The 26,783-nt window shown below is 47.6% G+C and overlaps 1 protein-coding gene across 2 annotated transcripts in view; it reads right to left on the bottom strand.

Annotated features, from left to right (window-relative positions):
* The window catches only part of LOC144756220 (di-N-acetylchitobiase-like), a 127,508-nt gene extending 103,098 nt beyond the window's left edge, over positions 1-24,410 (bottom strand). The window contains exon 1 of one of the 2 annotated variants that reach the window (XM_078645839.1): positions 24,211-24,410. In XM_078645839.1, the coding sequence (XP_078501965.1) occupies positions 24,211-24,348 (138 nt within the window). In that variant the 5' untranslated portion in view covers positions 24,349-24,410. The remainder of the gene's footprint in view (positions 1-24,210) is intronic. The other variant, XM_078645848.1, reaches the window with a different exon arrangement.
* Positions 24,411-26,783: the final 2,373 nt, after the last annotated feature.

The raw sequence follows: 26,783 nt of genomic DNA, 5'->3' as shown, positions 1-26,783 counted from the left end.
ATTCCTCTTCCTTTTGTATTTGGCTCTCTTGTTTTGGCTCAAAGCAGTGGCATAACAAAACTTGCAGAGGCCCCCCACGCTCCGGACCTAGTAAGGAGCTCTCAGGCTAGGGGCCCGTCACCCGTGCATGGGCCTGGACGGGGCCCACTGTTGCCTGGTGGCACCCCACACTGTGGGGGCTATTGCTACACCACTGTTTCAAAATCGGATGAGGAAAATAAGTGCCTCTTCCCAAAAATGGGTGTCGGTGGCCCCCACCGACTCAAGTTAACCACAGGAGAGTTCACGAACAATACAACAGATGTACATTTCAACTAATGTTCAGTCATTGATGTGGAGCTTAAATAAAAGTATAAAATCAGTTCTTGTAGAAACATGGTGACTGCATTGCTGCAAAAAAGTAATCAGTGCTTAATTTGAGCCGGTGGTTTCCGGTGCTCGGTACCGGACCTGAATTGTCTAGAACAGCACTTGTAAAAGATGACCACAACAGGTAATTTTTGATTCAATATACATTACAAATTCTATTACCTGCCGCCCTGGCCATTTTTATAGCTTTGTACTGCTGAAGTAGTCCGACTAGTGACACTTGCAGGAGGGTGGTGTGTGGTAGTTGTGTTGTTACTATCATTGATAGAATGTCATGGGCAATGTGTGGTGCAAGCTGCAGCGGCCTCTTGACGAGATTCCTGGCGTTTTTTTTTTTTTTCAAAACAAATTAATAACCTATGCTGTCCTCCCGGCGACAACGGTAATGAAATCAGGAGGGCTTCACTGAACAAGGTAAATATTTACGTACATCTGCTGCTGAATGATTTGCCAGACTCTCAAAGTTCAACGATCTTGACGAAAAATAAATCAAGTTTGGAGAATTTGAGGGCAAAGTAGTAACAGAAAAAATATATTTTGAGGTGTCTAGCACCACTAAAAGCAATGGGAATCCATGATATACAGCAACAGCGAGAAAGTGGTTCAGTGCGTGGGACCCACTGAGAGAGTTTTTACCAGGAGGCTCGCTGAACTGGCATGCACCTACGAAAGTATTAAAAGCAATGCTTACAATAGACACACAGCAGAAGCAGCCAATTAAACTACAACAAACAAACTGGAGATGGGCGAGCCACAATTTGGAAGCTCGAACTAGATGACTGTCTCAGCTCCAGGCCCAGCTTTCATGTGGCTTCTGCCTTCCTCCCTCACTCTACCCTCGCAGAACGAGTTGAAAGCAAAGTTAACAAACAAATTCAATGCACTAGGTCTCTCATTTACGCACGTTTGCGCTTTTGGCATTGTAAATGGCAATGCCTTTATTTAGGTTTTGGTTTTTAAAACATAAATAAAAGGCATTTTCGTTAACAATGCCAATAGCTTAAACTTTCGCAAATGCGAGACCTATTGCATTCCAAATGCTTGATGGCATCCTGAGTTGCCCCCATCTGTTTACCATGGCTGCTGAAGAGCTCCCTGTTGGCTACGAGTTAAATAAACAAGCCGGTGATCACAACTGCGCACAAGAGACCCCCCTGCGGTATGAGAAACTCATTTAAGAAAATAGTGCTTACAGACTACATAAGACATACCGCGTAACAACCGAAGTAAAAGGGCCAGTCCTCATGGGAGGTTACAAAAGAAGACATGGTCTTACTAAGGAGGGACTAACAAGCCTAATAACTAATCAGAAGCAAAGATTTATAAAGAACAATGACACAAGCCAATAACAAATATGGGCGGGGCTTCAAGTGCATACACCAATAAAACATGGCTCACAGAGCTGTGCATGCCCTGCCGAGGCTCCGCCTAAAAATGGCCTAATTTTCTACAAGCACATTCTAATCAACTTTGTGTTGTCACAAGCTCTACATTGTCACCCATTCTTTCTGTATTCTTCCTCTTGAGTCAACTCGGAGACCGATGTCTCCGACTTCTTGCGAAATCTAGAAAACTGATATTAAAGTTTCTGCCCCAGCAAGAATTTCTGATCCATCCCTAAGAAACTCATTTCCAGCTAACAGAAAGTACAAAATTGAAGGAGAGTACAAAAAGAACCAATAGCACACAGACACTTCCTCCTTCTTCTTCATCAACTAATTATAACTTTCACCCATTAGGCCAAAAAGCCTAACAGTATAACACAGACTCATCAATGCTACCTCCCTACTCTCATCTTAAGCACATTTGTAATCTAAAGCTTGCTTATGCTCACACACTTTTTACTGCCCTCCCCTTTTGCCAGCTTCATAGACTACAGAAAATGTAATACACTGATGCCAGGCTTGCCACCAGCAACTGTAAATGACCTTGTAAAATAAGGATTGCTGCCCATCACCTCAGTGCTGCCCCAGCAAGTTTTTGTTGGGGTATACATCAGTTCTTGAAATCATGTAGTGTTGAATGCCACTATCCCAGCCTCAGCCACAAAACCCCATCTAACCCAAGATTAAGGGGCTGGATAAGTGGGATATGCCCAGGTCACTTGGTACCACAACTGTGCTCTCTCAAAAATGGGGAGCATAGGTTGCAGCCGGCTTTACCTAGGCTTCCTGTCCTGAAACTTTGTAAAGGATTACCAAATGTGGAGCCATCCATACGCACAGATTGTATATATCACAAAAGAAAACACACTAAGAACTGTATGCAGGCTTCCTCACCCCATCTACGTAGGCAAGCCTAAGTTAACACCTTTATAAACCCAGGAAGACTGGTATATTTGTCTTATTTTATGTGCTCCTCGGTCCCCCATAAGCAGTCGGCCCTCTAATGGGTGAAATTCAGGGAGATAAGGAATGTGCGCCAGTGAGGGAGTCAGGGCATGCCGCAATTGGAGGTATCTGTAAAATTTAGTTTTGTGTAACTGGAACACGTTCTGGAGGTGCTGAAACAATTTAAGGACGGTGCCCCGCATATGTCCTCCAAGGTTGAAATACCTATCAGGCCCCATTAGCGGAATCCCCTCAGAGCCACGACCTGACGCAAATAAGTGCCGTGCCATAAGGGTGTTGCCTGTTTCAGCCGTCTGTGCCATCCCATTCGACGCACCATATACCTCCATAACCTGATCCTTGTCTGAGTGGCCTGTGGTGAGAAATCCAGACTCTGCGCGCTATAAAGTAAGTGCAAGGGGGAAGTATTTCCCATGGCCCTATGTTCTAGCGCGAACGCCGGATCTGTGGGTGACAGTGCTTTAAATAGGCCGGTACTCACCGGTACGGAGTACCGGCACTTCCGAATTTTCTTGCCGTCAGTACCGGCACTTCTCTGTAGCCAGGGAGAGTACCGGTACGCTGAAACACAGCACGGCAGGTCCATGTTAGGCATTTCCTCCAGCACAGGGCAGGCACCTCTTTACTTCCAATGAGCTTGTAAGACACATCTTCAGTGGCCTTTTGCAGAGTCATTGCTGAAGATTCCAGCAGTGCCCACCTGAATGATCCAGACTGCAGGGGGTTGAGAGGGCTCACATCACGCTGATTAACAGTACAGAGTCTAGACAGGCCCTGCACTGTCGACCAGATGCGCAATATTCAGCTGAACGGGATTTCGCCCCCTCCCCCCCCACCCCCCTTCATTAGGTGAGTGAAATGTGGCTGTCAGACAGTGATTTAGGCCTATTTAGTGTATTGCACTCGCCCTACTAAAGCGTGTGACAGCGCAATACAGTCCTCCACCTTCATCAAAGACAGGATTTCTTTGTTCAGCACAGGAGCTGCTTCCCTTTGTGCACGCAAACATTAATTGCTGCATTTACAAGATAACAGGGACTGACCAGGGCACTGGGACAATGGGTGTGAATTTAGCCCTGCCCGTAGGGTAATGCACTGCAGGGAACGTTGGGACAATCCAGGAATCTGGTGATGTATTTGATTGGGAAAGAGGAGAGGAACACAGCAGGACGAGGGAGGGAGGGATGTAAAGAAGTGAGTTGACAGGAAGTTAGAATTGCCGCTTTTTCAGATAAATGGCACATATTGGCTGAGTTCCGAAGTCAAGAATGGACTTATTTTAACAAAAGAGGTGTGTACTTTCAAAAATCTGGTGAATTCCTTCTTAACACACATTCAGCAGACTCATATGCTTGATGTGCATGTGTTCACCATCACACCCTGTTTGACAGTGGAGGGCCCAGTTAGGCCCTGTGCTGTTAATCACATTCACACTGTTGTGTGAATCTGTGCAACATAGGTGCAGAGGTAGCACACGGACAGCTGCAATAAAAAAAGCCATGGGAGATAAGTGTGAGTATTTGCTTAGGTCTCTGTGCTTGCCTGCCTGTGTGTTCCTGTTTTTGAGTGAGAGAACTAGGGAGAGTATCTGGACACTCTCATTAGATGTATTAAAGGGAATGTGTGGAATTCTTTTGTGTACATGTCTGCTTGTTTCCTTCTGTGTGTACACGCTTGTGAATATATATTATTATGCCAGAGAACAATAAATAACGGTAGGGCAGAGGTCTTCAAACTTTTGTAGGCTGAGCCCCCCCATCTAACCCTTTTTACACATCGAGCTCCCCACCACCTTCTGACAAAAATGTTCTGGAAGCTGGTACTCTGCATCATTGATGGCCATTCCCTCCTGCAGAGCCCAGGTCATATAGGGCAAATAATATTAAATAACGTAAGAGTGTTTAGTAAACTAAAGTTTTTGTAGTGCGTGTGCATATTATAAGTTCAAACAAAAAAGTCTTCAAGAAAAAATTAGCACAAAAAATTACATTGTGCTTTCTTTTTCACATAAACCACAACATTTAGGATAGATTAGTAAAAACACTCCCAAAACACTGGTGATGAGTGTGCCTGTTTTTCTCCACGGAGATGGACAATGTGTGGATGTATTCTTGCTTTTGCCATCCTCAGGTTGTGCTCCACTTCCAGTCTTGAGCAGTTCCTGTAAACGGGAGTGCTCACAACATTTTGTAATATATTTTCTTCAGTTTTATATGGAGCGAACATGACCCAAAGGTATTGGAGCGCTTTACAGGAGCATCTTTTACCTTACACAGGCATGCATTCATTATTTGTAAGCACAGGGAGATTAAGTGATTTGCCCAGAATCACAGGATGTTGAGCAAACACCATGAATTGGTTCCCCAGCTCCACGGTCATCGGCTCTGGCTGTTGCACCACATCCTTGCCCCTTAACAAGATATCAGAAAAAGTGGTTCCACAAAACATACTTTCAGACACAATTGAAAAATCTTTGATCTTGTGGAGTATGGCCAGGTGTTGCCATGCCAGTAGGAGGCCAACCACAGTTTTCCAAGAAGGCCTAGGAGACATTTACATACACATGTGATATAAGTGATTCGAGAGGATATATACAGCTGTATTCTCTAGTAGCATCAAGAGTCAATTTGTTAACATAGTGGCTTATAAAAAAGATTGCCTTACAAAGCTTCAGAAATAGTTACCCAAGAAAGCATTTAAATTTGGTCTACGAAGGAAGTGAGGACAGATGGTAGGCATAATTCACAATATTTGTTATATTAGGCTTGTGGAGTCAGCTCGTGGACTCAGCTCTAGGGATTGGAACATGTTAAACAAGCACTAGCAACTTTAATCAAGGTCAAATTCATTTTTTGTAAGTCACTGGTAAATTAAGTGATTTTGTCCTGGATCACATGTTGTTGACCCAATGCCAGGACTCGGACCCAGGTCCCCAGAACGAAAGTCAGCACCTATGGCAACTGTAAAGTAACTGTGATGTAAATACCAAGAATAATAATGAATGTGGCAGTACTTATATTAGCAAGACTGGATTTACTGTTTCTAAGAAAGTAATATATTTAAGAAGTACAACAATCAGAAACATAGAAGAAAGTCTACAGTGGCACATACAAACAGCAACTTTTAAGAAGGGCCAGAGTGGCGCACAGCCCCAGCAACGTAAAAGAAGTTGAATAAAGGGGGATAGCACAAGTGATATAGATGGACAGCAGTGGCACGTTCAACCGGCAACATTGAGGAAAGACCACAATGACACATACTGTCAGGGACATAGAAGAAGCACTATAATGCCACTTATAGACTTTGTTAGGGACATGCTGACAATGACAAAAAGTCACACAATTCAGTTTGAGGAATGAAAGTGGCAGCCTAAGAGAAGTAATGACACAGCTGATCAAGTGTGTGTGTGTGTGTGTGTGTGAACGCTGGATAATGTCTCTGATATTTTTTGCGTGTGTTTTTTCCACCCCAAAAAACATTGGCCCTTTGCGCCATCGGAGCCATCGGAACGTCACTTTTTGTGACGTTCCGTGGCGCAGAAGCCTGCGTAATATTTATCAGGCAGCACTAAGCCACTTTTTTGGCTTAATGCTGCCTGATAAATATCAGTCCCTTTAACGCAGTGTTCTGCGTTAAAGGGGCATGCAATGGGTGTTGCTGGGACCAGCAACATCCATGGCCTTTTGACACTTCTCCAGATTTACGAGAAATCGTAAATCTGAGGCAGTGCCAAAAGCTTACGCCTCCCCAGGGCAGGCGCAAGGGAGGTGCAACGGAGAGAAATATCTTTATTTCTTCTCGTTTTTCCTTTTTCTAAGTGTGCTGCAATCTGCAGCACACATAGAAAGGAAAAGCCTCTTGTGATTATTTTTGTACAGAGAGGTTTCCCTTCCTGTACAAAAATAATCATCCCTGCAACGCAGGCACCATTGCACCATGGTACAAAGGTGGCTGCGTTGGCACAGGCAGCCCATTGTGCGCCAGCGCAGGGGAAAAGGACAGGAATGCACCGTATCTTATAGATACAGGGCATTCCTGCCCTTTTCTTTTGCCGTAGGGAAGCGCAGCAGGAAGGCCTGCTGCGCTTCCCTACAGCAAAACCTCATAAATGAGGCCCATTTTCTTTTTAAAAAAACACGAGACCAATAATATTGAGCATTTACAGATTACATTTGCTCATAATGCAAAACATGTTGCTCTTAGAGAGGATTGCCTTATTTCCAAGATGGCACCTAGCTAAACCAAAGAGTCCTTACCATGTGCTGAAAACAATGCATCTAATGCACTACTATGAATGTGCTGTGTAGTAGGCTAAATGATACACACCAAGCAGGAAAGACTAACAGTTCTTAAATTGTTTGCAAGAATCCAGCCCCACTGGTCTGAATCCTGCCTTTGATGCCTTCCTGGTACAGTTTCCTGCTAGGAATGTTTCCTCCCTAGAAAAGGTGTATTTCCACACTCTAATACTTTAATTATCAGGCCCCTCTTGGAAGTTCGTTCCTCATTGTAAAATGTTGTATTTTATCCTGTATATTCCTCTCTCCTGCGTGCTACATCGGAATTAGTGTCTATGTAACTTTCATTATTAGTCTCCTGTGTTTCTTTGCAATGTTTTATTGTGTTCCACGGTTCTTTTGTAATGTCACGGGCTCTATTGTACAGCGCTCTGACACCTTCGGGTAATGTCCGCACTTTATAAAAATGCATATATAAATAAACACATTTGGGAGTCCTGTCGGAATCCAGCCAGGCAGACACAGCATGGGCGTGCTGGAGATAAGACTCCAGACATTGCCCAGCCGAGCCCCCAGCTGCTCGCAACAGCTCGAACTGAGACACACGGCGGCGGGGGGTTAAGCACTTTGACCCTTACGTGGTGTTTCGCGCTGAAAGCAACAATGGTAGAGGAGTGGTGGGGTGGACCGTGCGCCCCCCCCCCCCTGAGGGGATGCTGCGCCCCCCCAGGGGGGCCCGTCCCACAGTTTGAAGACCTATGCAGTAGGGTATTAAGAAACAGCAAATATTACAAAACAAGGAAATGTAACATTTCATCCTGTTTGGCTTTCAGTATTTGTAATAAGTTAACTTATTTTGGTTACATAAACGCATTTCATGTGTTTTGATATATGCTACTACTGGTACACAAGCCATTATGTACCATCATATCTTGCCCTTAGCCCCATCCCTAGCTCCGCCCATTTGCCACACCTCTAGCTTATTTTAAGGAGTACCTGCACTTATTTTTTTCCCATTTAAAGCACTGGTGGGTGAATTATACCACCAGTCATTGATAATATATGTGCTGCCTCGCAATAAGAATAGACATCGGCAGCAGCAATACCACCACAATACGTGGACTGTGTGCATGTCTGAAGTGCAACACGGATCCCTCCCCCCCAAATAAGAAGCTATTGTGCAGGGCATTAATCTGTGCAAACCACGCCCACGGTATATAGTATGGGTAGTTCTGAAGATGGTAGAGAACCCTGGGAATTTCTATAGATTTTGATTATGTGGTGTACATGTCTGTCAGGCTGCTGCATTCAGTCCAGACGCCCAGTGGGCAGGACACTGCTGACACTAGTCTATACCTTTGGCGTTAGTGTGTGGTTTGTGCCAGCAGGAGGTACAATGCAGACCTCAGTTTTGTATAGCACACCGCTGATGCTCCGAGTGCGGTGCCGTCCCCAGACACATTTGCTTGTGCAGCGCGAGTGGAGGTTGTGAGTGAGCCTGCACTGACCCTGACATCTGCTTCTCCAGGATCTCGAGGTCCAGGAGAACCTTCGGACAGAGCGGGCTGGTGGAGGAGACCTGGTATGCCAGCAACTCCCTCATCAAAACCATATGGGTGATGGCAATCAGACAACACCAGTTCTACCTGGACAGGAGACAGAGCAAGGTGGGCAGCCAGAGGCATCTCCGGGGGTCAAGCCGAATCCAAGCCTGGCACAGTACTGTGAACCTGGCTCAAAGTATACCTCTTTCACGGATAAAGGAAGTCATGCGGGGTGGGGGCAGCGAGGGTGTCACAATGCTGACAGTGTAACATCTATTCCACATCCACTCACTTGTGAATGCTCTGAAACTAAAAAAGCACTTGAGGGGGGTGAAAAGGAACACATATCACACTTGTATCACCAACTGTCCAGCATTGTACCCAGCTTCCGAGGGCTGTACCAGTCATTAAAGGCCCTCCACCCGAGTTACGGGCATGAACCCGCAGGCAGAAGGGCTATTAATGTCCTCAGGTCGGATCTCTATCTTTCATCAGGGCCTTTAACAGTTATTATAACCCTCAGCAACGGCCCACAGCGCTACTTTTTGGCACCATTTAGTGGAATGCATCTTTAAGTGGGAGGCCAATGCAAAATATCGACAGTTAAAACCAAACACATTTTTTACAAGCCAGCCACCCCTGCTAAAGTGGAGACTCCTCCTTTAATAGCCATTTTCTTTTTTTAGGTCGAGCAGAGTCTGCTCGAGACCTATTGTTGCCTGTATTTGGGAATGTAGACACGAGAGGGGCACGAGCGCAGATTTCACCTCGTGGGCGAGCACGGCGCCGTCCCCCTCTCGTGCCTCATATTCCCGTGCGCAAACACTCACACAGCCACACTCACGCATGCGCACATACACAGCCACACGCATACACAGACACACACACACACACTGCATACACACACGCACCCCCCCCCCTTAAACAGACCCACGCGCACAAAGACAGGCACACGCACAGACACACTCGAACACACACAGACACACGAGCGTACACCCCCCGTCCCCCTCCACTCACCGGGCTCTTTCCGCGTGTCCCTCGGCAGCCAGCATTCAGCGTGCAGGGTTCCAGGACGTTCTCCCGGCAGTTCCTTCCTGTTGCTTTGGAGGCCCCGCCCACGTCCCAATGAAGGCTGCCTGACTTCCGCTAGTTTCACTTTTGTTGCCGGCTCCTTTCGAAAAGCGTGTTGTGACTGTTAAGTCCTGAGGGGCAGAATCGGGTACCTTTACTTTTCATTGTCGCGAAAACTTCCTGGAAGACGAGGAGTGTAGGAGAGCACGAGTACTCAGGCTGTGGACTCGGAATATTGCTGCACCTCGTCGTTTCTTGGCCCCCGAATGAGTGCACTTGTGTAACGGCACTTACCTTCCGTCTGCTCAGTTCGTTCAAGGAACGTGAAGTGCCTGCGACCTCTGCAGCAATCACAGCATGTTAAATACTGTGTAAAAGTTGTTGCAATCACGGACTAAAAATAAAGAACAAGCGCCAGTCTCCGTTATTTTGCTTTTATTAGACAGCTTCGTAACATCACTAACTATATTAGCTTGATGAACCAGAAGATCGAGGCTCAAGTAAGAGACTTAACTGATTGTATGAGGTATGATTAATCATGCCCGTTCCAGTGTGACCCCTCATTGTTGCACACTCACATTCTGCTATGCAGTAGGTAGAGCCAGACAATACAGCACCACATGAAGTCGCAACGTACTCGGAGCTCTGTAATAAACAAAACGGCATGACCCTGCTGGGAAGTGCACTTCCTGAGAGCACTGAATGTGCGGAGGGAGGATAAACGTTGCAGAGCTTCAGTTCAGACTCAATTAAATCACGTCACCGAAACACAGGAGACGAGGACGCGCTGAGTCACTGGTGTCCTCTCCCAGAGCAGGGGGGAAAGGTACCAGTGCCTTCTGCAGAGGAGGCGGATAAACACGGGTGCCAAGTGGCAATTCGTTCAAAAGAGCACCTGGGCAAACTATGCCAGGCGATAATTCTCTGCCCGCTCACACATAGTAGCTAATATTGGCACAAGGTCTTATCCCAAGGAAAACATAGGTTATCATGTCCAACTGGGTCGAAAGGCCTAAAGGAAAAATATCAACGTCAGTTCTGCATCCGTACACGGCATTGCCCACCCTTACAAATAGTTGAATAAATACTATGGGTGTACTTTCTTTCAGTACAGCTAAGGTTTGCGCTTAACGTCTCTTCTTAATAAGACCTACAAAGAAACTAGAATTGGCAATGCCAATAGGTCTGGCTTTTAAATGAAAGGGCCTCTTCAGTCATTGATGAGTATAACCACTCAATACGTCGTCATACATGCAACTTTATCACTATGCACTCAAGCATCCATCCAGTCACTTGCTGACTGATTTTTGCATCCATTCACTTACACAATTACAATAACACACACACAAAACACCATGTGGAAGATACACTAATGGAATGAAGTAAAAAAAAAAAACATAAAACATACTGCTGTCTAAACAGAACAGGCATACGAATGTAATAAAAATTAATTAAACATAGCAAAGGGTAGATGCCTTGTGGGAAGAATTCCAGCATGGCCACCACATTTAGCATGCAGGTCACCTGAGTTAGAGGCTGTGGCCTTGCAGTATGCAGTGCACTACAGATGAAATTAGTGGTATGATGTGGCCCCCTGCCACCTTGTGTCTTTTTGTTCATTTTTATTTATTCATCGAAGATGGATCGTCAAATAAAAAAAATAAAGTAGTGCAAAAGATTGGTTTAAAGTGCAGCATGAACAAGCACCATCGCAACTACACCACCACCACCACCTCAGCGCAGCATCACCCCAGGACAGCACCACCTCAGTATCACTCAGCAGGACAGCACCTCTTTAGCGCCACCTGAGGACCACCCAAGCACCATTACATCAGTGCAGCACTACCTCAGCACCATATCAGCATAAGCGCAGCACCACTTCAGCTGCACTACCGCAACCCCACATGAGCGTCACTCAGCTGCATCTGAGTACTACCACACCACCTCAACATTGTTCAGCCCCAGCACAGCACCACTTCAGCCCCAGCGCAGCACTACCTCAGCACTAGCACAGTACCAGTGCTGCATCAACTGACTACCAACACAGCACCTCATCATCACGGATGTATGACGTTACAACGCAGGCTATTACAACTCCTGCCTTTACAACGCGGTTTTTACATCGCAAACCTTTACAACGCATAGCGCTTAGAGGTGCTGGATAGTGGTAAGTATAATTTTCTATTCCAACTCCAGTCCCCGTGGACACTAGGGAAGGTGTTCGATAGAAAATTAAACTTATTCCCTATCCTAGAGCGCCCCCCAGCGCAATGCGTTGTAATGGTTTGCGTTGTAATGACCGCGTTGTAATGGTAGTGCGTTGTAATAGTTTTGTTGTAAAGGTTGTTCACCCATCATCACATGGCACCACTCAACGCTACAGCATCACTCAACGCCACAGCGCCCCTCAACGCCACAGCGCCCCTCAACGCCACAGCGCCCCTCAACGACCCAGCGCCCCTCAAGGCAACAGCGCCCCTCAAGGCAACAGCACCCCTCAACGCCACAGCATCCCTCAACGCCACAGCATCCCTCAACGCCACAGCATCCCTCAACGCCACAGCATCCCTCAACGCCACAGCATCCCTCAATGCCACAGCATCCCTCAACGCCACAGCATCCCTGGAGAAGTGTGGCTCACTGGTTAGAGGAGGCAGACCCTGAAGCAGAGGTCATACCCGGGACCAGGGTTCAATTCCCGACACGGCAGGGTCTTGAGCCCAAATATCCCCGGACTCGATAATTCTCGTTTCGGTGCCTACTCTAATCACGGGTTCACACTCTGCAGCTCTGGGCATTAGCTTGCTTAATCTCCACTACGGCCCCCCCGTAGCGGGATGCCTGGCTTTCACCTTGGTGATGCCCAGTACGGGTATCTCACAGGGAAAAAGTCAGGACGTGCTCCCAAGGCAAGCGCCGAGATGCCTATGGGTAATCGAGCGCTATATAAGAACGCATAATAATAATAATAATCCCTCAGCACCACTGAAGGCCACAACATCACTCAGCACCACTGAAGGCCACAGCATCACTCAGCACCACTGAAGGCCACAGCATCACTCAGCACCACTGAAGGCCACAGCATCACTCAGCACCACTGAAGGCCACAGCATCACTCAGCACCACTGAAGGCCACAGCATCACTCTGTGCAACAATTCAACAACAACTGGTTCTAATATGTTCTCTCAATGTTTCAAGCTTTATTACAAATGTCACAAAAAGATGTTAATATTTCACTGCTGTTCTTGGATTTGCATCACAATAAAATACAATGAACATAATCTTCCCAAAAGATATTTTCAAAAGTTTAAGCTATTGCCATTATAAATTACAATAACTTTTATTTAAGTATTAATTATTAAAAAAAATAAAAGCCATTGTTATTTGTAATATTAATACATCTAAGTCATGTAAATACAACACAGATTGCATTACAAATGCTATAGGTGTCACGTTTGCGGAAGTTAAAACTATTGGCATTGTAAATGACAAAGCTATTATCGCTATTTACAAAACCAACACATAAATAAAATATTTGTCACTTACAATACCAATTGCTCAAACTTTCCTAATGCGAGACCTATTGCATTGCAAATGCTTGTTATATTTCCCACCTTGTGTTCTATTTCTCAATTCGGAAACAGTATTTTATTACATATCATGTCCCTGAATGTATTAAAGCCTTTTGTGTACCCTCATTGGCCCACCAAATGTTGTGGTGTATGAAATAGAAAGAAGTGTTAACACACCAGTGCCAAGCACATGTGTCACCCACATGCCCACGTTTAGACTTGGCGCTAAAGAATCAAGCGCCCTGCAGCCCCATGGTTTACCGATAGCCCCTGGACTGACACAGGCATGCAAGCAATTTGAGCGAATTTAAAGATGCAAGGGCGCTAAGTTACTTTGAACGCAGAGTGCAAGATATCGCGCGGTGTGACCTCTCGACCCGGGTGACAGAAACTAACCGGGCTTGCAGAGGCCGCCTCTCCCCCCGAGGGGGGGGGGGGGGAGACTCAGGTGCCGGTACCATAACCCATGTCGAGCCCCGGGGGGAAAACCGGTTCTGGGCACCCAAAAGCACCCGGAAGCGCCAAGAAAATGACCACCCCGCTCAGGAGCGCCCAGTGGCACCAAAACCCGGCCAATGGGGTGGCATGGCTAGGTATGAACCGCCAATCGGGGTTCACCACCTGAGCACTGGGTAGAGCGAGGGAGGGGGGATATAAGCCGCCGCTATCTCAGGTAGCTCCTAACTTCGTGGAGCGGGGAGAGCGGCGCACCGTGCTGTGTTTCAGAGAAACGAAGAAAACTACAAGAAGGCGAAGCGCTGCCGGGGTAAAAAATTGGAGGAGGAACCAGGAAGGAGCAGGCGGCGAATCTTGCACCCATCGAGTGCCAGCTCTCTGACCCATCACAGCTGGAACCACGGTGACGCCTGCCCAGGATTATAACCACCAAGGGGGCCGGAGCTGCATCTCCCCTTCACCAGGGCCTCTGAGCGTGCTCTAACCCGCAGCAGACGAGGCCACGATCATCCAAGGTGCGGGATCTCCCCTGTTTCTTTCCAGGGGGCCCGAGGCGCGCTCTACTCTGCCGCGGCTGGAGACGTATTTTCGGAGCGTCCTTGAGCCTTGAGATTTGCTTCACGTGGGTGCGGCTGGCGCCACATTGACAGAGCTGCCCCTTATATCCGCAATGCAACACCCTGGGTTGGTGCGCGCCAAACTTGATAAAGAGAAGTCATTGGGAAGAATAGAGGGCCCCCTCCCACCACAATTGCAGAAGGGCCTGGTTATCTCTCCACTCACTGAATGATGGGATAAACACAGAGGCCTGCTCAGTGGGTTTTGCATCGGTAGACGATGCGATTGACCTAGTAAAATCAGATTGGCAGGGGACACCCATGGCCAAGGCGGACATTGAGTCCGCATTCCGCCTACTAACAGTACACCCTTCCAGCTTCCACCTTTTAGGTTTTCAGTGGGAAGGGGACCTATTCATTGACAAAGCAATGCCCATGGGCTGCGCCATATCCTGCGCATATTTTTAACAGTTTGAAACTTTTTTGGAATGGGTCCTGCATGACAGACACCCCAGAGGGTGGAAACTGCACAACCTGGACGACTTCATGTTCACAGGCCTCACGGGGTCTCCCATCTGCGGTAACACTCTGGCAGCATTTGAGGAGCTGGCAGGGATCTTGGGGGGGTCCCCATGGCACCCGGGAAAACAGTGGGCCCCACCACAAGACTCACATTCCTGGGCATAGAGCTGGACTCAGTGGTAGGGACGACCAGGCAACCTGAGGAAAAGGTGAAGGATTTCAGGGCGGAGGTAAGGGGCTTGTGCGGTTGCAACAAGGCGACACTCCGCGAATTGCAAAGGCTGATCGGTAAGCTCAACTTTGCGGCCAGGGTAATCCCCGCAAGGAGAGTTTTCGCCAGGCGGCTCACACAGCTGACCTGTATCACCCACAAACACCACCACATCCGTCTAGGGGCTTAGGTTAAGCAGGACCTTCTGATGTGGGACAAATTCCTCACAGACTTTAACGGCTTCCTGATATGGAGAGAGGGCTGGGTAACAGCCAGACAGATAGCCCTATTTACAGACGCTTCCGGGAGCATGGGTTTCAGGGCAATCCTGGGGAAAAAAAGTGGTGTGCAAGCCGGTGGCCGGAGAAGTGGCACAGGCAGGGCATCACCAGTAATATAACATTTCTGAAACTGTTCCCAATTATAGAAGCATTGTCAGTATGGAAACAGGAGCTAAGGGACATGAAGCTGACATTATGGCCAGACAACAAGGGGGTAATTCAGGCCATTAACAAAGGCGCAGCAAGGTGCGCCGACACTTTAAGGCTAATGCGACAGTTGATTAAATTACAGCTGGATGTGAATCCTGATCTGAAGGCTCGCCATGTACCAGGGGTGGAGAACACGGTAGCAGACGCCCTCTCCAGGTCACAGATGAATCGATTCAGGGAACTAGTACCAGGGGCAGACACGGAGATGACCACTTTCCCAGCAGATCTGGGGGAGCTGGGGGGATGGATCTATCCACACTGGTGAATCAGGCCCTTACCCCAGAGGCAACTAAACGATGCAAGAAACATGCAGCCACAGTAGTGAAGATAGGGGGCATACAATCACTGAACGACAGGGCTGGAACTCAAAGAGCAGTGGAGCGATTCATACAATGGGCATTCACTAACAAAAAGACATGGTCATGGGCACAGGCCCATTTGGCAGCCATAGAACGTATTTCCAGAATTCACGCAGGGGAGGATCCCATAGCATCCCTCTACATCAAAGCACCACTGAAAGGGTGGAGAAGAGCTGAAGGGGCAAGGTTGGATAGCAGGCGCCCCATTGATTTAAAAAAGCTGAGCCAGCTAATGGAAGCACTGGTGTTAGTTACAAAGGACAGGTTCGAGCTCCAACTCTTCCAAGCAGCATTTTCCACGGCATTCTTTGGCGCCTTCCGCATCAGCGAATTGGTCGCACCTAGGAAGCAGGGACCGGCACAACTGTGCCTCCAGGCCACAGACATCAGACCCAGGGCAGAGTCAGTGGAGATACTTTTAAGAAGGTCAAAAACTGACCAGGCACGGAAGGGCGCTGTGATGCAGCTGCAATGCATTCCAGGTATTGCACAGTGTGCTGCTTGTTCAAGTACATGGTGGCCCATCTGGCGGGCGAGGGGCCACTCTTCAAACATCAAGATGGAAGCAATCTGAGCAAATTTCAATTCACCCCAGTGATGCGCCCGGTCCTCTCCAAAGCCGGGCTCCCCTCAGAGTCCTTTCCCCCCACTCTTTTAGGATCGGCGCAGCCACATCAGCATCACAGCATGGCATGCTAGAGGAAAGAATTCAGGCTGGAGGCAGATGGCGGTCCCGGGCATACAAAACCTACATCCGACCTCAGCTATTGTAGATCAAACTGGCGAGGGTTGGGACCACTCACTTTGGGATGCGGCATGGCAGGGTGAGTGTCAAGCGGGGTCACCTTGGGATGCCGCACGGCAGGGTGTCAAAGAACAAGACCATTCCCCCACCCCCCCAAAAAAAGAAAAATGCCTCCAGTACTGCAACAAGCCACCTGACTTTGCAATTATTTTCCCAGCAGGAGAACGCCCCCGGCTGGTGTGGGTAGTGGGCCATTCCTTTGTGTCCAGGATGCAGACATGGTGGCAGCAGGCAGGCCATAGGATGTCGGGCAAGCCCAAAGCCACGTGCATCCGCTGGAAGGAGCAGCCTGGGATGAAGTGGCGCCAACTGCCGGCAACTCTCGGTAACTTGCTGGCAGACTCGGTATGGCACTCAGACGTCCTGATCATTCATCTCGGGGGCAACGACCTGGCCCAAATGGGACAAAAGGCATTGGGGCATGCCATTCAGACAGACCTCACAAAGGCATCTACATGGTTCGGCGGCACGACCGTCATATGGTCTGAGATGGTCAGTAGGAGGAAGTAGAGGGGTGCGGAATCAAACAAAGCAGTGGAAAACTGAACATTGCAATGCACAAATTCTGCAAGACAAACGGGTTGGAATCCATCAGACATGGTTTGATCCACCCTGGATGCCCAGAATTGTATGGCCAGGACAGGGTCCATCTGTCTGAAGAAGGGTTGAGAGTCTTTTGGAATAACCTGTGTGGCGCAATGGCTCTTGCAGGTTGTAGATAAAAAAAAAAATGTTTTAAAAAAAACATTATCTTGTGGGGGGAGCCGCAGTAAGACGTTAGCCTCCCTGCGGCGTAGCGGAAATTGGTACAATGATTGGCTAAGGAGACACACCGACAGGGAGGTGTGTAGGAGGAGGGCCACTCACTTTGGGATGCCGCACGGCAGGGTGAGGTGGCCACGCCAAGGAGGGGAGTAGCAAAAGGAGACGTCGCTCGCGGCCCAGACCCAGACGGATGGCAGGGCACAAAAGGTAGGGAGTTGGGGGCCTAACTCCGGGGAGAAGCTACCCCTCCCTACACGCAGAGGGCATGGGTGACCAACCAAATAGTGGTCCCAGAAGTAACCCGACAAAGAGGACTACCAAGGACTAACAAAAGAACTGGTTTGGGTGGGCCATTTACGAACTGAATGTACCACGATATAATCTGCACAGTATGATGATGACATGTATGATTTATGACCAACATATGGCAGTTCGCAATTGACCAATGTGACCAGGGGTCATGCTAATGATGACGGCCAGATAACCAGTATATGTATAATCCTAATAAAACTGCGGCCAACAACGACCACAACATCTACAATCCTTGTTGACTAATTTTATTGGGATATCAGGGCGGCGGGGTGGTGGAATATGTCTCCCACGGAATGGGCGCAGTGGGAGGGTTATATGCTTTCTTCTGCAGGCGAAGATTCCCTCGGCTAGAACTTTGGACGACATTGCGATGGAGCCGAGCAAGACAGGCACCCCGAGGGGGCCCAAGCTGGTGACTCTAGAGCTGAAGAACCCCCTCCTTATGGCCAGCAATAACAGCTTAATCTCTTTAGGTAATGTTCATTCAGCAGACAAGAAGATTGGGTGTCTGGCCCTGCTGAGTTATTTTTTTTTTTTTTTTTTTTTTTTAAACCTTTATTGCACAGTATCAAGAAACAAATACGGGCCTACAACCACCTGGCCGGCCGAGACACATTTACGAGCATTATAGCAAGCTATATCGCAACCCAGTAGCACAGAGTACAGAAGAACAATCAAACTAGATTACACCGGATATGCAAATACTACCGGGAAAACAGGAGAATGCAAGGTTCATTTTTAAAGGTTTTCATAAGTAAATTATAGGAAAGCATACGAAACAGGAAGGATCAGAGTACATATAAGCCACCAACGACATGAGTGGGCAACGTACCTCAGAAGAATTGCAATGAGAAATAATCAAAATGGCGGCATAAGAACAGAACAAAAGGATAAACCGGCACAAAATACATAGCACACCAAGCGCTACCCACCTAATCCCAACCGAGCCCACTGACCCAGAAAAGGCAAAAAAGAAGAGAAGGAAGAACGCAAAAAGAAAGAAGGCCCATAGAAACAAAAACGGACAAAAGAAGCCCCCCCACCCCCAACCCTACACACATGCAGAGGTTATGGCCTACCCCCCCCCCCTAACAGTGTGTCTGTCGCCCCAAAAAGATTACCCGAAATATAGAAGAGACAGTAAAGCGAGAAGAAAAAAAGGAGGAAACATATCGAACCGGAGGAGGGCCAAACGAATATACTCAGAATAAACAACTTGTGTAATCATGGCCGCCATCCCCGGACCCCCAACCCGACATTAAAAGCAATGTGTAACTACCCCGTGTGTACAGTACAGTCCCCACAATACAAGCGTGAGCAAGCAAAAGGAGAAAACTTCATCAACCCTGCCCCTTACGGTCCGATGTGTCGACAAGGTCCAGCTGGATAATGGCCATCATGAACAGAGCGAGCGGACGGGAGGAGTACAACAGAATAAGAGACTGTCCACCAAAGTCTGCAAAACTCAAAAGCAAGTGTGTCACGTTAACACAGAAGGAAAAAACACAGCGCAACAATCCTCCGAGAGAGGCCGGACAAAGCAGTATTGGCAGTCCCAGGAGAAGATAATGAGTCATGCGAACAGACCACAAAGGAGCCGTCGAACAGGATGTCCAGAGACGATTCCGTAGCCAGCGCAGAAGTCCACGAACCTCAGGGCTCGCCCCAGCCACAACAGGCAATTCCGCGGCGAAGTCAGGCTCTTGTACCATCAATGCCTCCGTGGACATCTGGGTGGGCAACTCACAGCATGTAATCATAGGGTGTGGCGCAGTGTCCCGCACCCGACAGCAAACACGGCCAGTCGAGGGCATAGCGGACAAAAGGGCGTCCAATCGGTCCCCCAGTTTATGGGCATTGACACATAGGACAGCACACAATTCGCCCAGCGCCCCTAGAACGTCGCCAGTCCGCAGCGGTTCACCAGGAAAAGGGAATGCGGCAGCTCCCTGCACGCCAGGCACACAAACATGGAGGCAGCCTCGAGACCGGCCGCCGACTTCCCCTGCGGACAGCCGAGCCTCTCGTGGCCACTCCGCACAGTAGAGCCGGGCCGGGGGCACAGGGGCAGCAGGTTCCATACCAACACCCACACGAGTCCCGCGAAGAAACGGGGCACGCTCGTATACTCGGAAGCAGTCCGGGGCCGTCACTTGCAAGTGCCAAGTGGCCGATACAAAATGGCACCCACCACAGCTTATTTGTTATTTTTGACATTTTGTAAAGCACCCACTAAGCAGAGGAAAAAAAGTGTAATTGCGCTATACGGGGTGGAAGACAAATGTCAACGCAAAGGGAAGTGAGTCGAGATCAGGTGAAAACAGAACACATTTTGTCGGAAAAGGTGTGGGTAATGTGTACAAGGACATATAACTTGAGCGAAAGTAACCAGCAATGTCTACGGGTAGATTTGAACAGCAGGGGTTGTTGCGCTGCCTGAGGTCCCACACCAGAAAAAACAAGTAGGAGTGGGAGAAGGTGCAGTGACTCAAGTGCTCGGCAGCGCTCCATGAAAACATGTCTGAGCACAGGTCGAAAATAAAAAATCATGCTTATTATCTTCTGTCACGTTTACGTTCGGTACAGTCTAGTTACAGCCACTCATTCCAGGTAAGCTCCAAACGGCGATTGGCTGTAAGTGAGCATGTTCTTGTAGAGGAAAAAACACTTGAGTTTCCTGCTGGTGATATGTCAAATTGTGCTGTTATACTGCTTGATATATCCCTGGTGAGTAAATAAAAGGCCTGTTTTCCATCATACTCAAAATCGAAAATCAGGGAGAACAGCTGTGCGACCAGGGAGCCTGCCCATGCCTATTTATTGAAAGTCAGAGCTCAGAGCACTGACAACATTCTAAAATGCAAGCAGCTCTGGCGCTGAGCAGGAATCCAAGAATAAATGAGTCCCCCAAACAGGCCCGGTTCCAGGAATTTTTATTTGGGTGGGCCAAGGGTGCATTTGGGTGGGCCACTGCGAGCTCGATTTTTCGCATATATGTCTGGGCAGGTCTGCTTCAGGGCCCTCCTTTATCTCTTCTTAGTCTTACAAGGCCCAGTAAAACGCACTCTTTCCAAAATCTCTTTCTAAATGTGATCACTCTCAAAAAGTGTTTTTTCCACGTAATGTCCCTTTGATGGGAAGAGGAGGTTTCTGAGATGGGAGTATCAGGCAAGTGACACTTCTTGGGCTCCCTCTGTGTGAGCCTTCAGGGAGAATCCCTCTTCATTACTACCTCCACCTGACCACGGACTCTGCAACGCACTCCCTTACAGGCTTGATTATCCACTACTCCTCTCCAGTGCACCTTATCTCACAAATGTCCTTGGGTCCCAGCCCCATATCAGGCACCTTTGGGCTCCACTTTAATTTTTCCCGGTAAAAACATTAGGAAAATCACCTTCACACTTAAAACATTGAATATAGCAGTGAATATAATTAACACGCATTTTAAAGTATTTTCCACAGTAGCCCTTATGACCCGACTGCTAATTAAATAAACAAAAACAGAAAGGCCGGCTTCAGCGCTGATACGAAAGTCTTTCTCCGTAAATACCTTTACTCCCACCTTCCAACAGTGCCCCTCATCTCCCAATGCCCCCCTCTATTGACCTCCTCCTCGGATTCCCTCAAAGCCACATGCCACCAGTGCCCCTCATCGCTCCATAGCCCCTCCCACTACCTCCTCCTCAGATTCCCTCACTGCCACCCTCCAACAGTGCCCCTTATCTTTACGTAGCCCCTCTCTCATATGCATTTCATTTGTCTCATAGCACTACTCATATCAGTGTAGTGTGTGTCAGTACTTTACACAACGCACACCTTATACAGAGACAATGAATCATACAAGTATGTAAACCAGTCTATAGGGAATGTCACATAAGCCAATGAGGATTATAAGGTGTAGGAATCACATGTCATCCATACTGGTGGGCAGGATATTTTAAGAGGGTTTGGTCTGGGGAAACACAACCTTAGGATTTAAAGAGTATTCCATGGGGGTCAGCTTTACTGATAAAAATGTATATCTGCCCAAACATACTCATTTTAACAACATTAGAATAATAAAAGACTGGGGAAGTTCTAACTATATCACAAAACCAAAAAAGTGAAGTTCTAACTATACCATCCATGTTTGTATGCAGCTCTTAGATGACAGTTTATTGGTTACTGTCCTATGTTAGGATTGTAACTTCTGAACTGCAAGTAACACCAGGATCTCTGTGACAGAGGCAGTAGCCCACTGAGCTATCCAGGGCTTTAAGTGGGCCGGGTCTCACTGGGTCTGAGCACCGGCAGTTTTTTTTAAGGGGCCTCGAAGCGGGTGTCTATCGGGCTCTGTTTTGTGCGCTGGTCACAGGTAGTCTGTTTTTTCCCGAACTGCAGTGACAGCAGTCTGCTGTCACTGCAGTCCGGAAAAATGTGCCAGGGCACAAAACAGAGCCCGATAGAGACCCGTTTCGCGACAGCAGGCACATCGGTGTACCCTGCTCACACTACTCACAAGTGGAATGTTACGGCATGACGTCATGCCAGGTGAGCGTTGTAGGGGGTAGTGAAATCCTTTGAAGAGAGTCATTTTCTCTCTGGATTTCCCTTCTCTTTTTGAAACTCAGGAGCAGCAACATTGTTTTGATGTCACGAGTGCTTTAAGTGGAAGCTTTTGCAATTCTATACAAGCCATAGTTGCTGTTATTTATCTTATGAAACTAACAACCATTGACAAAGCCAATAGCCGTGACTTGTAGGTATGATGTTACTTGTTGTATCAAATACCTGGATGCAATGACAGAAACAGCAAAATACAAGTCGGGACACACACTGCTAAACACAGATTATTTACATACTCTTTTTAAGATACGTCCTCAATTTCATTGGCCACGTCCCTTTGAGAGACCCCCAAGTTTTTTTCATCTCACTCAAAGCCCTGGAGCTATCCACATAAAATACAGTTCATCTGCATTTGAAAGCTACTAACAGACAAATGATTGCTCTCCAGCAGGATTATTAATCACCAGCGTTAGCTGGGAATTTTGTAGTCTTATTGTTGTCCTGCATCGGCCATGATAATGATAAAAACTGATGAAGCACACACGTATGTGTCCTGCTGGGCCTGTGCAAAAAGAAAAATATATAGTAACACATTTTCTTACCTACTCCATTAGTCAAACTTTGTGTCACAGCCTTATGTGGTAAGACCCTGCAGGGGTCAGCAAAGGTGAATAGGAATAAAGAAACTTCTTTTCTCCTGCGCTGCATAGAAAAAGAAATATCAGCGCAGCAGGGCAGTAAGCAAAGGTTACTAAAGGTTACCCTTGTCAAAGAAAGGATATGTCGTCTTTCGCCATGCAGAGATGAACGGGTGAAAAAATAAACAAAGCCTCATTAACATGTACATGGTCTTGTAACGACCTGTGAAGTACTCAGGGGCGGCTGCGATCATCTCTAAAACTGTCTGTGTGTGTGCGCCCCTGGGCCCGGGCTGACACACGCGACGTGGGAGGGTTGAAGCACTTAGATCCCAAAGATGCCTGCCTTCAAACCCTCACTGCGAGGGCCAAAGATCCTGTTTGGGTGGGCCAGGCTCATGTTTGGGTGGGCCTGGCCCACCCGGCCCACCCGCTAGAACCGGGCCTGCCCCCAAAAGCATATATACAATCAATCAAAGCGTAATGATTTAGCACTTAGTCCCTGCTCCCTGGGAGGAATGAAAGAGAATAAGGAGGGACAAAGAGGCAGGAATGACCACTAGCAAGCAAGGATTTTTAAAGGACACTAAACCAAACAAATAGAAATCAGGGGAATGGCCTTAAGCCAACATGAGAAAAGTTACAACAGGTCTCCAATGCTCGACCTAAAAAGGAGAGACAAACAAATACTCATTTAGTGGCTGAGTTGTAGGAAGTGAAACCAGAAAATAAGGGATTAATCCTGGCTTCCCCGTTTAACCAAATGGTGTGATCTTGGGCAAATATTGTTCAGCCTATCCTTCTTTTTCTTCATTACCGCATATGAAAGCCCCTTCAAATACTGGAGCTCAGAACACAAGCTGTACAAAAACGTAATGTGTAGTAAGAACCTCCAACTGTAGTGATATGATGAAACGTATTATGTCAAAGCTCCAACTTGCCAGAGTAATACACCTTTCGGAATTTTGAAGAGACTCTATCATAATTTACGCGAGGTTTGTGGCATGGTTTACATGGAAACATGTTCAGGGCTCCGCTACTGTTCGGACTGTTAAAAGAAAAGATAGACCCTGGAGGGCCTTGGCGCGCCCTGTTAATTTATTGGCTCGCCGACCTGTAAAACAAACTACTGTGAACTTGAGTGGGGTCACGTGTTTCAGCTTAGGGGCGGCGATCTTACTTGAGAGCAGCCTTAATGCAACATCATACTGGAACTGACTAATAGCAACAAACCACCACTTCTTCTAGACCAGAGTGAAAGTAATCCTATACATTGTTGGGTCTAGAATCTAGACCCAACAATGTATAGGATTACTTTCACTTTGTTCTATTTCTCTTTTGCTCATGCCCACGTTTCGGCGTTTCCACCACTAGGCGGAAGAAACAGACTGACATCGCACCTCAAAGTCTTTGATATCCGCGATGGGACGGCACAGAGCGGGGTCCGCACAGGGGCAAGCAGCGGCAAGCCGCGCGAGCTCCGGGAGGAAGCACAGGCTGAGCAGCCAGACACATCCGCCGCACCAGAGCCTCGCCATCCCAGCCTCTGTAGCAGCACTTCTTCCTGCTTCGGGTACAGCCTGAATCAACTGAAATAAAAGAAGGACTGAAATTCGATGCTCGCGCACTACGGTGATTTACACTTTGTGCTTTCAGTCTAAGGTTCAATAGGGCGTGTGGTTTCTTTCAATTCCATAATGTTGTTCCAATACAAAGAAAAGAAATGCAACGATGTGACTGGTATACCACATCTTCATGGTTCTATATCTGTCTATGTGTACCCTCGGACAGTTCTGTGCTATAACTAACTTCGCGTTGCATTGTTTGACTTGTAGTATTGTTTCGACATACATAAATATGTTTCTACATTAAGGTTGACGTTTTATGCTATTGAAAGGGCTTCATTTCTCATAATTCTCAAAATCTGTATAAGCATTTACAATCTCTGTAAGTTTTCTCCTAGAAATGTTATCTGTTCGTTGGCTTCCCCACCTTTGATATTGAAAGACAATCCGTATGGCTTCATGCTATTCACATAGAAGAGAAAAAGCAGCTCCTTTTCAAAGCAGTCAGTGGCACACAGGGCAAAGTGGCGTAATGCGCAGCACATTCACTCACATATTTTCCAGCACGTACTTTATGCGCTTTTTGTGACGTTGGATTGACAACTGGGTTAGGAAATCATTCCAATATCAACCAGAGGCGTGGAATTTAATAAACTATCTACTTGTCCATGGGGCAGGTTGCTTCATAAATCTAATTGTCCTGTAACAAAATCCACTTGTCTGTAATGTTGCAGGGTATAATAACTAACGGACTACTAGTTAGGTTCAGGTAGGTATATTTATTTATTTAAATCTAAACAAGCTAATTTGAGGAGCGCCGGCCGGCGATGCCGTTCTGTATGTCTCTCGGCGCGCAATGGGGAATGCGCGCGCAGCGCGCCAACATGGCCGCCGCACGTCACGTCAGACGTGACGTGCATCAACTAGACTGCGCACTCTACATATCTCCCCTTTTTACCAAACTTTAACTGAGTCACTTACAGTCCAGTGTCCAACTCGAAATCTCGAAATCTGGAGGGCCTTACCACCGGCCTTCCACTTCTTGTAACCTTGACCGGGTTCTCCATAGTCTCTTGGCTCCGCTCCTCTTGGCTCTCTGCTCCTTCACTCACAGCTCCATCCTCATTCATGCTTCTCTCAAACCTGTCCATTTCCGTTCCTCTACTTCCGTTCTTTTCTTCCTCTTCTCTATCCATTCCAACCCTTACTCTGCCTTGCTGCTCACAGGCGTCTTGTCTCCTCTCCACGTTCGCACCTTCCGTGTCTTCCCATTCAGTTCCATGTTGCTCCCAGCACAAAACCTTATTGCACCTAGCCATCCGGTCCTGGGACCACACATTCCCATCACTCAGCAATGCAGCTCGATCGTACACCTCCACGACTTGCATCGGCTTGCCGTACTTGCTGTCTCCTTTCTTCTGTAGAGTGGCCAACTTTACTCTCACCCACTCTCCTTTCTCCAAACCCGTACTTTTAACATTCCTCCGTTTATTGTAGTGATTACTGTAAATTGTCTGTGCTCTTTCCAGGTTGGCCCGCACCACTGCAGGGGACCATTCGCTGGTGACGACCTTTTCCTTCCAGATCCTGTTGTCATGGGTGAATGGTTCACGTCCCCTCAATATTTGGAATGGGCTGTACCCCGTGCCAGTGGGGGTTATTCTGTAAGCCCACACCATGTTCTCTAACGCCTTTTCCCAACTCTGTCCACTGGATATGGCGGCTTGGATGGCTCCCATCACTACCCTGTTAAATCTCTCCACTAAGCCGTTACCGGCCGGATGGTAGATCGCCGTGTGCTTGACAGTGATGCCATTCCTTTGCATGAACTTGCTCCACCTTTCCGACGTGAACTGGGGCCCATTGTCACTCAAGATCGATTTGGGTATTCCTTCCCTGGTGAAAGTCTCTGACAGAAACTTTATGATGTTTTCTGTGTCCATGGACTCATCTATTCTCACCTCCGGCCACTTTGAATATCGATCCATGAGTACGCACACGTATTTCTGTGTGCCATGGTCATCTAGGACAGGTCCCAAAATGTCTATCGATAGTTCTTCCCATGGATTGGCGGGAGGGTCAAACTTCCCTATCGCTGGTCTCAAGGGTTTTAAGGTCTTATCTGCCCGTTGACATTGTGGACATTCTCTGACATGCCTCTCAGCCCTTATGTCCATGCCTGGCCACCAGTAGTTTTGTTTTGCCCTTGCCTTTAGTTTCCCTATGCCTAGGTGTCCCTCGTGTAACAAGTCCAACAGTTTCGAGGTGAGGTTCCTGGGGGGAATCACCTTGTCTCCTCTGTAGATGAATACCCCCTTGTCCCCTACTGACAGTTCCTCTCGGACTTCGAAGTACGGCTTGAGGCTCGCCCTCACGTTCCTTTTCTCAGGCCATCCTTGAACAATGTT

This window comes from Lissotriton helveticus, chromosome 1_1, assembly GCF_964261635.1.
Source record: "Lissotriton helveticus chromosome 1_1, aLisHel1.1, whole genome shotgun sequence".
NCBI classification, from domain to species: Eukaryota; Metazoa; Chordata; class Amphibia; order Caudata; family Salamandridae; genus Lissotriton; species Lissotriton helveticus.
Note: the sequence above shows the minus strand (reverse complement) of the source record. Positions and strands in the feature narration are given on the sequence as shown.